Source organism: Salminus brasiliensis, chromosome 20 (assembly GCF_030463535.1).
Source record: "Salminus brasiliensis chromosome 20, fSalBra1.hap2, whole genome shotgun sequence".
Taxonomy (NCBI): domain Eukaryota; kingdom Metazoa; phylum Chordata; class Actinopteri; order Characiformes; family Bryconidae; genus Salminus; species Salminus brasiliensis.
The window spans coordinates 7,505,725-7,521,190 of NC_132897.1; the positions used below are offsets into that span (position 1 = coordinate 7,505,725).

At 43.0% G+C, this 15,466-nt stretch overlaps 1 protein-coding gene across 1 annotated transcript in view; it reads right to left on the reverse strand.

The window, feature by feature from the left end:
• npdc1b (neural proliferation, differentiation and control, 1b) overlaps positions 1-15,466 on the reverse strand; it is a 43,998-nt gene that overhangs the window by 3,278 nt on the left and 25,254 nt on the right. The window contains exons 2-8 of the mRNA XM_072665102.1: positions 14,603-14,749; positions 2,917-3,006; positions 2,277-2,522; positions 1,234-1,300; positions 983-1,067; positions 802-878; positions 161-260 (exon numbers count right to left, since the gene is read on the reverse strand). Of these exons, the coding sequence (XP_072521203.1) occupies positions 161-260; positions 802-878; positions 983-1,067; positions 1,234-1,300; positions 2,277-2,522; positions 2,917-3,006; positions 14,603-14,749 (812 nt within the window). The remainder of the gene's footprint in view (positions 1-160; positions 261-801; positions 879-982; positions 1,068-1,233; positions 1,301-2,276; positions 2,523-2,916; positions 3,007-14,602; positions 14,750-15,466) is intronic.

The window sequence follows — 15,466 nt, forward strand, 5'->3', positions numbered from 1 at the left end:
AGAGAGAGACAGTGAGGGAGAAAGAGAGAGACAGAGATTCAAGCACTCAATCTGACACTAGTACATACAGTGTATCACTGTAGGTGCACTGATTCTACCTGCAGGGAATCTGCCCTTATAGAGCAGGCATATACAGTGCAAACATAGAAATGCTGCTTACCGGGGCGAGACCAGGGCATTCATACACAGTGAAGTCTCCATCCTCATTCTCCTCATCAGAAGTGGCTCCCGATTCTGGGATCTTGGGCTCGTCTCTTTGTCTGAGCAAAAGAGAAGAATAGTTAGCAAGGATTGTCACTGAATAACGGCAATAATACACGAGCTTACAGACTATATGCTTTACAAACCACCAATCAATCAAAGGTGGACTGTAGAAGCTTGGTAGGAACTGGCACTGTCTTTAACTCTCTAACACTCTATAAAGAAAAAGGCCCAGTGTTTTTGATATTTTGTCCTCAGGTCTGCTTTTTACTGTCGCACAAAAACCTCACATCTCCAAAATGGCAACTTTACTTTACCTTATAGCTGATCTGTGTATATATATAAGCCAAAAAGGTTTCTGTGAAATCTGATCCTGCACATGTTAGGGTTTACCATGCTCTCAACACACCTTATCCAGCTAATCAGCTAATTGTGATTGGTGGTGGTGAGCAGGAAACCTCTAAAATGTGCAGAACTAGGACCAGGACCAGGGTTGGTTGCAACTGTTCCATAGGACAAGCCTTGTCAGGGTAGATTACAGATATGAAGCTGTGTGGCGTGTTTGGTGTTTGCTGAAGTACCCCATCTGGATCTACTCACTTGAGGGACAACATCTGCTGCTTCTGATGCTGATAGTGGTACATCTGAGCGCTCTGGGCCAGCTTTTTATCTCCAGACTGAAAGCCAATCACACGAAAGAGATTGAACACAACATTAATGCATGGCTCCTTGCTGTGTGTAAGGATGTGTGTAAAAATTGGAGTCTGAGTTTTCCACTCACAGTGGTGCTGTCGTAGGAATGAGGGCTCATCACCCCGAAGGCTGGATAGTCCACTTTCTGAGCCAGACGACTTCCTCTCTGCATCCTGTCACGGAAAAACAGGCATGACTTTTCAATTACATTCAGAATGTTCAACTACGTTTTCTACTTTTCTCATAAGTCATGCTTGAACACCTTCTAGGTGCTGTTATCTATTAGAGTGTGAGCAGTGCATGCTGAATTGAGTGAGCTGAGGGAGACTGGGACCTTACCTGACCCAACACACTCCAGCCAAGACCAAGGCCACTGATCCCACCATGAGACACACTCCTGTCATTACTACAGAAAGAACAAGCACAGAATGATGTGTCAGAGAGAGGCAGACACAGGCAGCTGACACTTAATGCAAACAGATCAGCAGTACAACATGAATATCTGTATTTATATGGACTCAAAATGCAGAGCAGAAGGTCAGCAGATCTGCAGATGTTTCAACACAACCCTGAATGTGTTAAAGCAACACTATGTAACGTTTTTAGCATTCTGATGCTTTGCTGACTGTAACAGGGAGAAAATCATCCTTATTGTTGCTACTCAGAGCTCGGCATGCTGCTAACTGCGGGCAGGACAGTGCCAAGTATGCAAATATGGCGTAACGCTGAGTAGCCCGAGTCATATTTGTGTAAAATCCTGTAACAGTACACTACCACCTTAGTCTACATGGTTCTGTATCTCTCAGCTTTTTCAGAAATGGTTGTAAGCATGTCTTTGCTCCCAACTGTAGGGGGAGCCCATGAGCATACCAAAACATGAGTAAATGTAAATGTCATATAATATCGCTTTAATCCATCAAACGTTCTGCAAACACACTGCACCGATGCATCAGTCTCAAAGTAATTCAGAGTAATTAATGCACCATTCTGCTGGTGGTGGAAGTACTGGTACTGGTAAAAATCTGAGTAAAAAGAAAGAATCCGCCTTTATGGACAAAAGTATTAGGACAGCTGCTCATTCACAGTTTCTTCTAAAATCAAGGACATAAAAAATCCTAAGTGAGTGTCATCACTGTCCAGGGAAGGCTTTCTACTAGATTTTGGAGCACTGCTGAGAGAATTTGATTACATTCAACAAAAAAACGGTTAGTGAGGTCAGGATGTAAAATGGTCACCACACCACCTAAACCCCTTTAATTGAAAAGCTTCTGTGAGAATCATAAGTCAGTCGAGCCGTTATGAGATCTATGAGTTAAAGGATAATTTAAAGCCATTACTGAACAGCAAGGCTGTGGTTAAAGGAAAAAAAGAGGAAAACATACTGATGACAGAGTGTTCCTCAGAGGGGTAGGGGATGATGATGGGGGCGCTCTGCACTGCCGAAGAAAAAGGGCCGCCGGTGATGGGACTGGGGCTAGGAGAGCTGGGGCTGGTCGTCGGGGACGATGTGGTCAGAGCGCTGGTTACAGGACGTCCTGTCGGGGCATAGCTGGGAGAGGCTACTGGTCTGTGGTGGCTCCTCGGCTGTGAGGAGTCCTCCTTCGCTTTTGGAGCAACCTCAGAGGGTGCTGGAGAAAAGTAGGGAGGAATTAGGTCAGTTCAAATGACAAATTGACTTTCTTCTTTGAACCAATAAAACTATTTCATTTTTATCTCATTTACACAGCCTGAGGATGAGTTTCTCATTGACTAATGTTCTGTTTTAATAAGCCAATTTCACGTTCGCGTTCTAATACAAATTGAGAAAATGAATTTCTGATTGATTTTCTATGGGACACTATTTAAATAAGACAATTTCATGTTGTTCAGAGCAGAGAAACATCAAGATAAATATCTATCAGTCAGTATAGGTGCGTAAATGTGTGTTCTGTTATGCTGTGTTAGCGGTAGTGTGTGTGTGTGTGCGCATGCAGGGACATTCTGACTTCTATTTCATAAAATAATGAAATAATAATCTACTACCTGTGTGTTTCATCTCAGACTCTCTGTGTTTGGTGATGATGGAGGACAGAAAGTCAATCTCTTCATCTAGCTCAGGGAGCTCATCCACTTCTGTATATGAGAGAAAGGGAGAGAGAGAGAGAGAGAGAGAGAGAGAGAATTAGAAAATTTTAAACTATCCATTTCTATAGATACTAGGTAGCTGACAGCTTACCTACGGAAAATGACAATTTACTAGAAATACCTATTACACTGACCTGATCCTTTGTAGGTTTACATTTACAGACTGTAGCCCAAGTGTTACTGCACAATGCATAGCCCTCCTCTACCACTCATTAATGTATAGAGACCACCATTACACCACCACTGATATAGGGCAGATTATAAATTCGATTGATTGTCATTGCTCAATAGAAGTACCACAAAAGGTATCAGTGCAGAGTTCCTCATAAAGTTCTAGATGAGTGTATCCATAAACCGGCCACCTTATTAAAACCACAGCCTTTTTTCTTCACTTATTGTCCATTATATCAGCTCCACTTACCATATAAGTACAGACTGTGACAATTATTTGGATGGTGGGTCGTTCTCAGCACTGCAGTAACACTGATATGTACCACCACCCTCCACCCAATGACTCACCACCCAAACAATACCTGATATGTGGTGGTCTACGCTGTGGGGTCCTGACCACTGAAAAACAGTGTAAAAGGAGTCTAACAGAGTATGCAGAGAAATAGATGGACTACAGTCTGTGATTATAGAACTACAAAGTGCTTCTATATGGGAAGTGGAGCTGATAAAATGGGCTTAGTTCATTCCAAACCAGGGGTGGTCATAATATTCTGATATAAAGTGGCCAAGCACAGAGTAGGAGTGGCTAATAAACAACCTACACATACAGTAGTTAACACAGGAAACCGGACTGGCTGTTTATTCCCCCCTGTCTGTCGTGCTAGAAGAGTGAACCCTCTGGAGCGGACCAGTGCTCTTTGATTTAAAGAGCAATTTCGAAAGTGCTGCTCATGCGATTTATGGCCTGTTTCAGCACCACTGACAGCTCCACTAGCGGTATATTGCCTCATCCCAGGGGAAAAGCCTTGTGTAACGCAGGCCTGAATGAACCCTTCATCTCATTCATATATATATACACACACACACTGTATATATATGCATATATCACACTCAACTGCATTAACGTAAGGGCTTGGAAAAGCACAGAGATTCACATTGCTTGTAAACCAGTGTATGAAATCTAACAGAGAAAAACACTACAAAATATTAGTGAAGCGTCGAAGGCCGCATGACACTACGATCTTGTGGCGTCATGAACAGGATAATGCATTCTATGTGCATTATGCATTCACAGTCACAACCGTTATATAAGGGATCATTTTCTAAAATTGATCAAATAAGGCAATTTTCATACACAGAAATAAAAGGAAACGCATTCCTGTGGTTATGCATGAGTCATGCTAATATTAGATATGATTTGTATGTGTGTGTGCATCAGTGAAGTGTATGCATATATGATTTAGGCACAAATGCTGCAGTTCTGTGCACATGCTATTGTAGGTGATGTTTGTCCAAGTAGGTTATGGTTAATGCCTTCATCAAAGAGGTACACCACATGGACAAAAGTATTGGGACACACCCCTTAATCATTTAAATCAGGTGTTCCATTCAATTCATTTATAGCCATGCAGTCTGCCGTTACAAACACTTTTAAATAGTTCTAAAGAGCTCACTGAATTCCAGTGTGGTATTGTAAAGGGATGCCACCATTTCTTATGAGGACACAGTTAGCACACCACACGCCCCAATAGATGGTATTTCTAGCTTAAAAATGATTGCAATAAGGACAATTAGATGTTTCGTATAACTGTCTACGAGTCTCTGACAGTGGCTTAGAGAGAGTTTTTTCCACTCCTCCAAGCAGAATTCTTTCAGCTTCAGTTATTGGGTAAAGGGTCCCACATTTTCCTCAAGCACCCTCTGATTTAAGCTCTTAGCAAAGCAGCCTCAAACTATTGACCATGACATTTCCACTTTCATGCTTCACGGTTGGTTTGGGTTCTTGTGCTCAAATGCTGGGTTTGTTTGGCACCAAACATGGCTTCTATCATTGTGCCCAAAAATTCATCTGTCCAAAGCACATTGCTCTAGAAGACCTGGTCTTTCCCCACTTGCAGACCTCCCATGAAAATTAAACTTGTGCAGTCTCTTTCTGATGGTAGATACTGTACTTTGGCATCAACTGTGGTACGAACTATCTATAGGTCTTGTGAGGACATCTTAGGATTGTTGGAGACTTCTTGACACATCTTGTGGTCTGCTCTCGGACTGAACTGACAGCAGAACAGCTCATTTTTAATCAAGTTATATCTTTTTAAACACCTTCCCAGACTCATCAGCATCTACAACCTTCTTTCTGAAGGCCTCAGCGAGCTCCTTGGATCTGGCCATGGTGATCTTCACCACTCACTTCAACAATCAAGAGCCAAACAAACTAAATGTCTGAGGGTTAAATAAGACAGAATGCTCCTCCGGAATCCTCTCTAACCATGTTCTAGTCATTTGCAGCTGATGTGCTGCACCTGATTCTAATTGTACACATTTAAAGTAGTAATAAATGTGGGGGTGTTCTAACTTTTTCACACAGGAAAACTGCTTTTCTGTTAATTACATTTCACAAATAATAAAAAAAACATTTCAGTTTAAATGTTATATATATTTATATATAACCTCCATTTCCCTTAATGCTGTTCAAATGAAGATCAAACCTCCATATATTCAAATATGCTCAATAAGGCAAAGGTTTTCATGCGGTATGCTAATATTTTCACATGACTGTATGTGTATAAGTGAGCGTGTGTTGAAAAATTATTAGATGCATTAGATGAGGCTACAAAAGATTGCTATCGTTCAGTTCAGCCTATTTTATTGTCCAATCAACAGATCACCTGATCACTACTATAATCAATTGTTACAGCCCTTCATTATACAGAATGAAATACAGCCATACAGCGTGCAGCAGCGTTAAACATGTATTCACTGACAAAAAGCCATGCTGGAAGACACTGCCTGTCTGTGTGTGTGTGTGTGCTGCAATATGTGGATGTGAATGATGCAGTGTGGACGTGTGTGTGTGTGAGCTGATGTATGTGCCACGCGGGCACACTGCAGTATGTGGGTGGATGGGTCAGCACGGCTGCCCTGCAGTGCTGCTCTGTCGACGTGTGCAAGCAGGCCGGGGATGGGCGGAGCCCTGTCAAATTCATGAATGAAACCCGTCACTATGGCAACCGACCACCAAAGTCAATGGAGTGGGGGAGTGTGCGCGGGGGGGAGGGCACCCTGAAGACAAAGCGAACGGATGGAAAGATCTAGACGGACGCAATCAACTGTACTAAATGTGAGATAGCTATCAGCCTGGCACCGGAATGCTCCGTGCTTAAACCTGGAAAGTTCTGCTTCTGAGCATAGGAGGTGACTTTATCTAGAACGTTTCCATGACATGGTGGATGGTAGATAAGTAAAGCAGATAAGTGCAAGTTCTCACCTTGTTTTTCACCGACTTTAAGAACTATTTCTGTGAATGAGATACACGATGTTGACAAAAGTATTGGGACACCTGTTCAGTCATTGTTTTTTTTTGTTTGTTTTTTTTACAGCAAAATCAAGGGTATTTAAACTCCCCAACTCGTCCCAATAGTATTAAATGGAGCGCCACCATTCCAGAGGACAGTGCCACTGCTCTAAAGCTCAATTCTGGGGGCTTCATACCCTTCAAGCTCACACCTGGCATTAGGCATGACACCAATAGGTTCATGTTAGTCTGCTCTAGAGAGTCCTATTTTATTGGCAGTACTTCTCTACAGGTACTAGAAAAGCTGTGTATGTGTGTGTGTGTGCGCGCATGTGCACATCACCTTAAAAATACCTGAATGCATTCCTTACAAGGGGTATCCACAAACATGTGGAGATGTAGTGTATGAACCTTTACAAATTTTAAAGAACTTACACATACAGTGGTTCACAAACTGTTCTTTAGAGCCTTCCTGATGGCTGTCTGAGACAAGAACCATTTAGGAATCCTTAACTAAAACCCTATCTTTAATGCTAATTCTAGTCCTAACCCTAAATCTGAGGACAAGCACTTGCGTTTCACCACATGGTTGAACAACTGAAGCATTTGTAGATGAGCTATATACAGCGACACAAATTTGGACCAGGTTTCAAGATCTTCAGTTGTACACATCTATGAATGAATGTTCAATGGACCACAGTTTGTATTTTTTATAAGATTCAGGGAGTGAAACTAATTCAGTTCCTAGTCACGCTTGAGTGCCACTGTCTGAGACCTTTCATTCAATATCCACAGGCTGGCCAGAGGCGATCAATGTCTCTAATCAAACCACCAAACAATTAAAAGTACAAACAAAGCTCTGGACCATGCTAATTAGATGAACACTAGGCAGGAATCCAAATCTGTCACTGGGCCTAAGGATTGATCGCTCATTTACTCTGTGCCTCTTGGAATATGTGAATCGAATCTCATATTATTAAAGCATGCGCTTGTTTTTAGGCCAAAATACAACTGTATCAGGTGTTCAATCACCAGTTTTAATTTCCCACTGAGATCTTGTGAGAAATGTGTGGAGAAGAAAAACTATATAGAAATCTATACACTGGCACAACAGTGTTTGGACAGAAAACATTTAGAAAATGTTTTAAAAACACACAAATAAATAACTTAATAAAATCTAGCATCAAAATCAAACTGAACCACTGGGAGGTCAGAAACTCCTACTGTGATTTAAGTGAAAATACAGATTGGCTTGCCTGGCCAATGATCAGCCAATCAGTAGGCCAATAATCAGAAGATCAGGAGGCTAATGATCAGCCAATCCGTAGGACAATGATTAGCCAATCAACAGATAAGGATTACCCAATCAGCAAGCTAGTAGGCAATTAGCAATTAGCAGGCCAATGATCTTCCAATAAGTAGGTCTATGAACTGCCAATCAGCAGGCCAGTGATCAGCCAAACAATAGGCCAATAATTAGCCAATCAGCAGGCCAATAATCAGACAGCTATCAGTTAACCAGTGATCAGCAATCAGCAGGCCAGTGATCAGCCAATCAGCAGGAGAATGATCAGACAATCCGTACGCCAGTGATCAGTCAATCAGCAGGCCAGTGATCAGCCAACCCGTACAGGAGTGATCAGTCAATCAGCCGGCAAGTGATCAAGCAATTAGCAGGCCAGTGATCAGCCAATCAGTAGACCAATGATCAGCCAATCAGTAGACCAATGATCAGTCAATTAGCAGGCGATCAGCAGACCACTGATCATTCAATAAGTAGGCCAAGGAATCAGCAGGCCAGTGATCAGCCAAACAGTAGGCCAATAATTAGCCAATAAGCAGGCCAATAATCAGACAGCTAGCTAGTGATTACTCAATCAGTAGGCTAATGATCAGCCATGCAGCAGGCTAGTGATCAGCCAATTAGCAGGCTAGGGATACACCAAGCAACAAGCCAGAGATCAGCCAATCGGGAGGCCAGTGAACCTCTAATCGGTAGGCTAGTGACCACACAATCAGCAAGCTACTGTCTGCCAAACATTTAGTCAATCAGTATGCCAAAGATCATCCAATGAGTAGGCCACAGATCAGCCAATCAGCAGGCTTGTGATCAGCAGTTCACATCTAGTCGGATAAAGCTACAAACTCAAGGGGTAAAAAGGAGAAAATGCACCCTCAGACTCAGTATGCTTAGCTTAACTGCCAATTACCAACAGCGGCTATTAAGCTAAATACACTTAAACTGAGCCCCCTCCCCATTTATTTCCACTCTAATGAACAAGACAAGAAGTTTAATGAAACAAGCCACACACTTAAGCACATTTCTCCTTTGTAAAATACAATTACTGTTACCAGCAACAAAACTCACTAAAACCAGAGTTAGCTCAAGCATGCATTCTCACTTGCCAATCAGCCTCATTAAAAGGTTTCATAAGCATTGTTCACAAATAACAATGAACACAGAATAGTTTCAGTGTGTCTGACAAAGAACACAAGAACGTGCCAAAGGAATCCAGGCGTGTGTGAGGATCGTTAAAACACTCAACCAGAAAGCAGCATGGTGGAAAAACAGGGAAAACCTTTCCTGAATGCTTAGAATAGATGATGAGATGATGAGAATAGCAGAAAGGAGATGTGGAGGGGAGAAAGGGCAGTGCCGGATATGTACTGCTGCAGGGTTCATTACCTCTGTCGGCCGATTTGTACTGATTATCGAAAAATGTCTGGAAAACCTGGCACTGCCCCTTTCCTTGGCTCTGCACTTCAGATATGCAAAGTATTTCCTGGATTGTACGACTCGGCAAGAGTTCTGGGTCACCCTCAGATCCTCCAGCCCATTAAGCTATATGAACCATCTAACATTATGTCATTGTGTTTGTTGTCAGCTGCACTCTGATTGGCTATCCTACTACAGGTTAACCCACCCGTAACTCTCCTCATCACTAGCAATGCTGTCTCCCCTGACACATGCCACCACTGCCAGGTATCATGTAACTGCCAATATGGCATTGCCAGGTTTGCCAACTTAAGGGGAAAGAGCGCCATCTACCCATCTGGAGAGAGCACTACCATTGTGCTCTTTTGGACTCTGCAGATTGCAAAGCGGCAAGGCTCGGGATTTGAACCAGCGACCCCTGGGCCACAGTAGTAGGGCATTAGACTACAGAGCCACTCTGAGCATCTTTTGGACACCTGATCTGATTGTACACTCATATGTGTCCTTTCAGTCAGCTGTTGTTGTAACCCTGTCCCTACAAACCAAGCTCACATGATTGGTTAGTTTGTATGTCAGTCAAACAGCCCAATCCTGTTAAAGTGAGTGGTTGTGCTGTAAATGAACAACCACTACTGTTCTGTAAAGAACCATATTTACCATAATTTGCTAAGCTCCCAACACTAGAAGGGCGAGGACTTACATGTCTTCTACAAAACATATAAAGTCAGTCACCGCCTCTTTTCGAAGCATCGCTAGGTAGCCAGCATGCTCGGATGAAAGCGCTGCTCCCCAGCTCCAATTCAACAGCTAACAGACGCCTGTGCTGACCAACATCACAGTAGGAGTGATGTGGGGAGGCAGTGCCATCAACCCATCCACTCCTGAGAGAGCAAGACCAACTGTGCTCTTGCTGTCTTTGGCTGCTGATGGCAAGCAGCATGATTCAGGATTCTTTAGACCTTTAAAAGGTTCTCTCTCTCCAAGAAGAGTGTAGGGAGAGGTCTCGCTCGCAAGACTAGAGGACAGTGAGCTTTCAGCACAAATGAGCATGTTTTCTTTGACCAGGATAATAATAACCATAACCAGATATGACCAATAGCAGCAACAAAAGCAGTGAAAATTAAACATTTCCCTGAGCATTTTAAAAGAAGGCAAGATGTGTGACCCCAAATGTGTGCCAAACAGTGTGTGATGAAAGAGACCTGGGGTTAAAAGCCCTCATGGTGGGCTAGAGAGCGGGCGGTTTGTGTGTGTAGTCGTGATTTCCACTCTGAGAATCCCTCGTCATCCTCAGCCACTGCAGCAAGCACAGCGCAAAGCCGCATTTCATTTTTTCCCCCTCACTCTCCCTTTCTCTCTCTCTCTCCCTCTTCTCCTGTTGCACTCGCTGCAGCGTGGGTGAAAGAAGGAGAGGCGAGGATGTGATAGAGGGCAGGGCAGAGGCGAGGAAGCGAAAGATGAAGAGAACAACAAAGGAAGGCAGTGCACAAAGGAGTGAAAGAATGGCAGAAGGGGATGGAGAACACTGTTGCTGTCAGAAAACCTTGTAACTTCATTCTCTTTTACACCATTTGAAAATGCCAGCTGCTCTTTCCATTGTATGGACATAATATGCAATAATAATGTGAAGGGTAGATGTTTAAAGGGGCCCTAGAATGGAAAACAGTGTTTCCACTGGTATCGTGGAATAATGAGAGTTTAGTACATGAAAGTGACAAACCGTGAACCTCAAACACTGATGCATTCTCCTTCAAAAGCCAGAAACGTGGACAAAAGACAGACCTGGAAAATTCTGAAACCCCAAAACTGTTACATAACAGTCCTAGACACAATTTACATACACCCAACCCACTGGAAAACTACTTCAAAAGAATATGGTTGGGAGGTTAAAAAGAGGCTAACATCTACTGACGAAGAAAGAAGCATTGACTGAAGGAAGCTGAAGTAATGTGTGCTGTTTGCCATGGGGAAGACCCAGTATGGCGAGCTGGTGTTAGATGGGTGCTAGCGAAAAGTTAACACAGGCGACTGGCTAAAATGTATCCAGCCAGTTAACTGCACAGGGAGGACACTGAGAGGACAGCAACATGATCAGGAATAACAGGAATAATTACAAAAGATGATCTGTTCTTGTTACAGTGCTAACCTAGGCTACGCTATGCTAGGCTAGGCCACCCTATGCTACCCTGTGGGCTTGTTAAACCTCTGATGTCTGAGCATTTTCCACCCCAACCAAATTCACATACTTGCTATTTATCGCTGGGCAGCCGACATGCTTGAAGGAAAGCACCGGGTCCCTAGCTCCACCGCACCAGCTAACAGAGGCCTGGGCCAGCCAACTTAAGAGTGATGAGGGGAGAGAGTGGCGTCTACCCACCCGCAGACAACACGGACAATTGTGGTGTTTCTGATCCTGGCCGCTGATGGCAAAGCAGCATGGCCCGAGATTTGAACTATACATCACCTTGCTTACAGTATCACAATATATTGCAACATTCCTATGCTACGACAGCGACAATATGGTACCGAGTTTGAGAGTGGCTGATGTGAACGGCATATATGCAGTAAGCGAGTGGTCGTCAGTACTTCAGTGGCTTTCAGGGTTGATTCCACTCAAGCCCAAAATGTGGAGAGTAAATTACAGACCTCAGAATTACTGCCCTTAATCGCCTCCCTGCTCTGACTCAGACATCCGTCAGTCTGCGCTCTCCGAGTCCCCATTATGTGGCTAAATTGCTCTAAATAGGACTCTGTATATCAGACATGAAATCACACAGAGGAACCAAAAAATGAAATTGCTGTTAGTGAGACAATTTTCCCTCGCTGAGCATAAGGACGCCAAGTGTAGAGCTGTATACGCCTGATGCTGAATTGTAGCTGCAGAAAAAGTGAATCACTTGTCTGCGTCAGATGTAAAAGCATGCGGTTATAATCATGGCAGTGACTGTTGGGCATGACTGCAATGTGGCTCATGAGGAGGAGGATAATGAAAGTGATGATGATCCCACAATCTCACTTTTACACACGCAGAGAGCAGCTAAATCAGCGCACAACTCCGCGTCGTTCACAGCCCACTGATTCACAGGCCTACTCCACAGTTTGCTCTTCCACAATAAAGAAGTCAGAAAGGGGCTCTCTGGAGTAACAGCATTCCCTGAAGAACCTTTCCGAAGAAGAACCTTTTCTTCAACAAGTCAAGTCAAGTCAAGTCAGATTTATTTGTATAGCGCTTTTTACAACTGTTGTCGTCACAAAGCAGCTTTACATAATTAGTACTTAATAAAGGACAGAGACAGAGAAGAAAGAAGGAATAACATGAAGCGTCAAAGACCCCCGTGAGCAAGCCAACGGCGACAGTGGCAAGGAAAAACTCCCTCAGAGCTGGAGGAAGAAACCTTGGGAGGAACCAAGACTCACAAGGGGGACCCATCCTCCTCTGGCCAGACTATTTAAACATTAATGATATAAATTACCAAAGCAGATACAACAGAAAGTTGATAGTGGTGATATTAATAGTGTCAGACAGGCACGAGTCCATCTAGGTTTCAGTACGGCCACCAAACAGCTGGTTCGGGGCACAGACACAGTCTCAATACAGTGAAACCTGGGTGACGCCTCAAAGCAGCTCGCAGACGGTCGGTTTAGCCGGTCTGTCTGCAGCCTGGTCTCGGCTCTGGATTGTCAGCAGTCTTTTACACTCCTCAGCCGACTAACTAACAGACTATGGGCTATGCTGCACGAAAGTAAGGCAGCACCCTCCCGCGTGGGGTGGACACCATCCCTACCTAAAAAACCAGGCTTGCCCTCAAACTTTAACCAATTATCTATGAAGCCCACATGATTTTCGGAACACCACTTGGACATCCAGCGGTTCAGCGCTGTGAGTCGGCTGTAGGACACAAACACAATCTAAAAGCAGTTACGACGAAAAGCGCTAGAAAGTGGTAGAAAGCAGAAAGAACAAGCTAAACACGGAGACAGTGACAACAACAAACAACAACAAACAACAACAAAGTGAATCAGAAATCACAAAGCCTTTTACTCGTCTACAGTGATGTCCCAGCTGGCCACCAACGTTGATGGATGTCATTTGGTTGAATGTAGGTCATGACGTCTGCTAAACTTCATAACATTGTTAGACGCTGAGGTTTTAGGTTGTAACTCGTGGTGTTCAGTAACCAAAACAACCACAACGTCTGTCTAACCTTGGAGCTTTATGTCAACACAATGTTGGTTTTGATGGATATGAGCCTTTCATTTCCAACCATCATTACTTTCTGGCGTCAAATTGATGTCTGGTGCCTGCTGGGATTTGTATAACGTATATATGTTTAGCATGATACCTAGGAGGGTTTTTGATGATAGGTGGGGTAGACAAGGCAAAACTTCACATTATAGGTTTATAGTTTTTAGATACAGTATTATTTATTAACAGTATTACACCATGGTTAATATATTATGATTATGATCAGAGCAGTTCAACAGTTTAGATGGTTTGGTAACTTTTATCAATAATTTATAAATAGTTCTGATCAGAGAAGGACGGGTCGGGTCCCCCTTGTGAGTCTTAGTTCCTCCCAATTTTTCTTGCCAGTGAGTTGGCTGCTCACTGGGGGTCTTAGACCCTTCATGTCTTATGTTATTTCTTTTTTCTGTCTTTTACTAATTACTAATTATGTAAAGCTGCTTTGTGACAACAGTTGTAAAAAGCGCTATACAAATAAATGTGACTTGGCTTGACTATAATCCTAATATGACATTTTTAAGCTTATAAACAGTGATTAGCCAAAACATTAAAAACAGACAGAGTGTACAGTAAAAACTAGTATTGAGCCCCCTTCATTCTGACTTCTCAAGGCAAAACCGCAGGTACAAAACACTGCATACACCAAACAAGACCTGCTGTACTGGCGATACTCTGACCCAGTCGGGTTCTCATGCTTGCCCATTTTTCCTGTTCCAACACATCAATGTCAGAAGCTGACTGTTCACATGCTGATATTAGTGTAGGATTTATACACACTTTTTTTTAGGGAAAATACACACTTTTTTGAAAGTATTTTCTAGGAATGCCAGCATTTTTAGATGTCCCTGAAGTTCCATCTTAAATAGTACAAAATAAATTCTGTATCATATCTAGCCTTTGCCAGACTCCCCTATTCCACAGAACAGGACCTCAGAATTCAGATTAACGCCTGCAGTCTGAATGGATTTACTGACTGGATTTAATGACACTGAGAGCCACAATACAGCAATATCCAGACACTCCTCATTGCCCCTCATTATTGCCAGGCTCGCTGCACTTTACTGATTAGAACTATTAGCATGACAGAGACACTTCCTGAGATCTTCCTCTTGGCTGCGGATACAGCTCTGGACTTCAGATGGCGGAGGATACTTACTGAAGTGGTTCCGTCTCCTGACCACACACTTCCCTTTCTTGTTCTCCACGAGCGGAGCCAGGCAAGGGCCGCAGTGGGATGAACCGGGCTGGCAGAAGTGACGGCCTTCTCGGGCGCAGTCCAGACTGCGGGGGCACTGGCCTATGGCTGAAAAACACACAAACACACAGAGCATTTAGCTGCCTGTCAGTCAAGCAAACATTATGAGAAAATGATGACTCAAAGAATAATGGGTCAGACAGCGTAAGTGTGCATTATATGGTCTATTTATTATGCAATTACAGCAGACGGGAGAAATCAATCGAGCTGATTGAGCAGCTTTAGGCCTATGAACGACATGATGCAATGCATTTTTACAGCTCCTTCAACGTATGGTGTTCCAGGAAACCACACTAATACAGCAGGAGGTGGGCGCTCTACTATTTCTGTAGGCTCCTTTTACAGTAAATGTGCTCCAACTTGAGTCACCATGACCTGGAAAATAAGCTACAAAGCCCTGGGGAGCAAAACCATGATGCAGCAATTTAGCTCGATAGCAGTGGACAAAAGAAACAGATAAATTTGATTGACAGATGATGTATAATTATATTTTTGAAAGGCAAATAACAGACAAACTTATATATATATATTAAAGTAGGGTCTATATATAGGGTCTGTATATATTAAAGTAGAATATAGTATATATAGTATACTGTACGACTGTAACAAGAACTATATACTATAGTATATATATATATATATATATATATATATAGTATAGTATAAGTAGTATATATTAAAGTAGTTTAATTAAAGTAGGGTCACGTTTTGGACCCAACACATTTTCTTTGCAGATGGAGACGCAAAAACAGCAGTGAGGAGTAG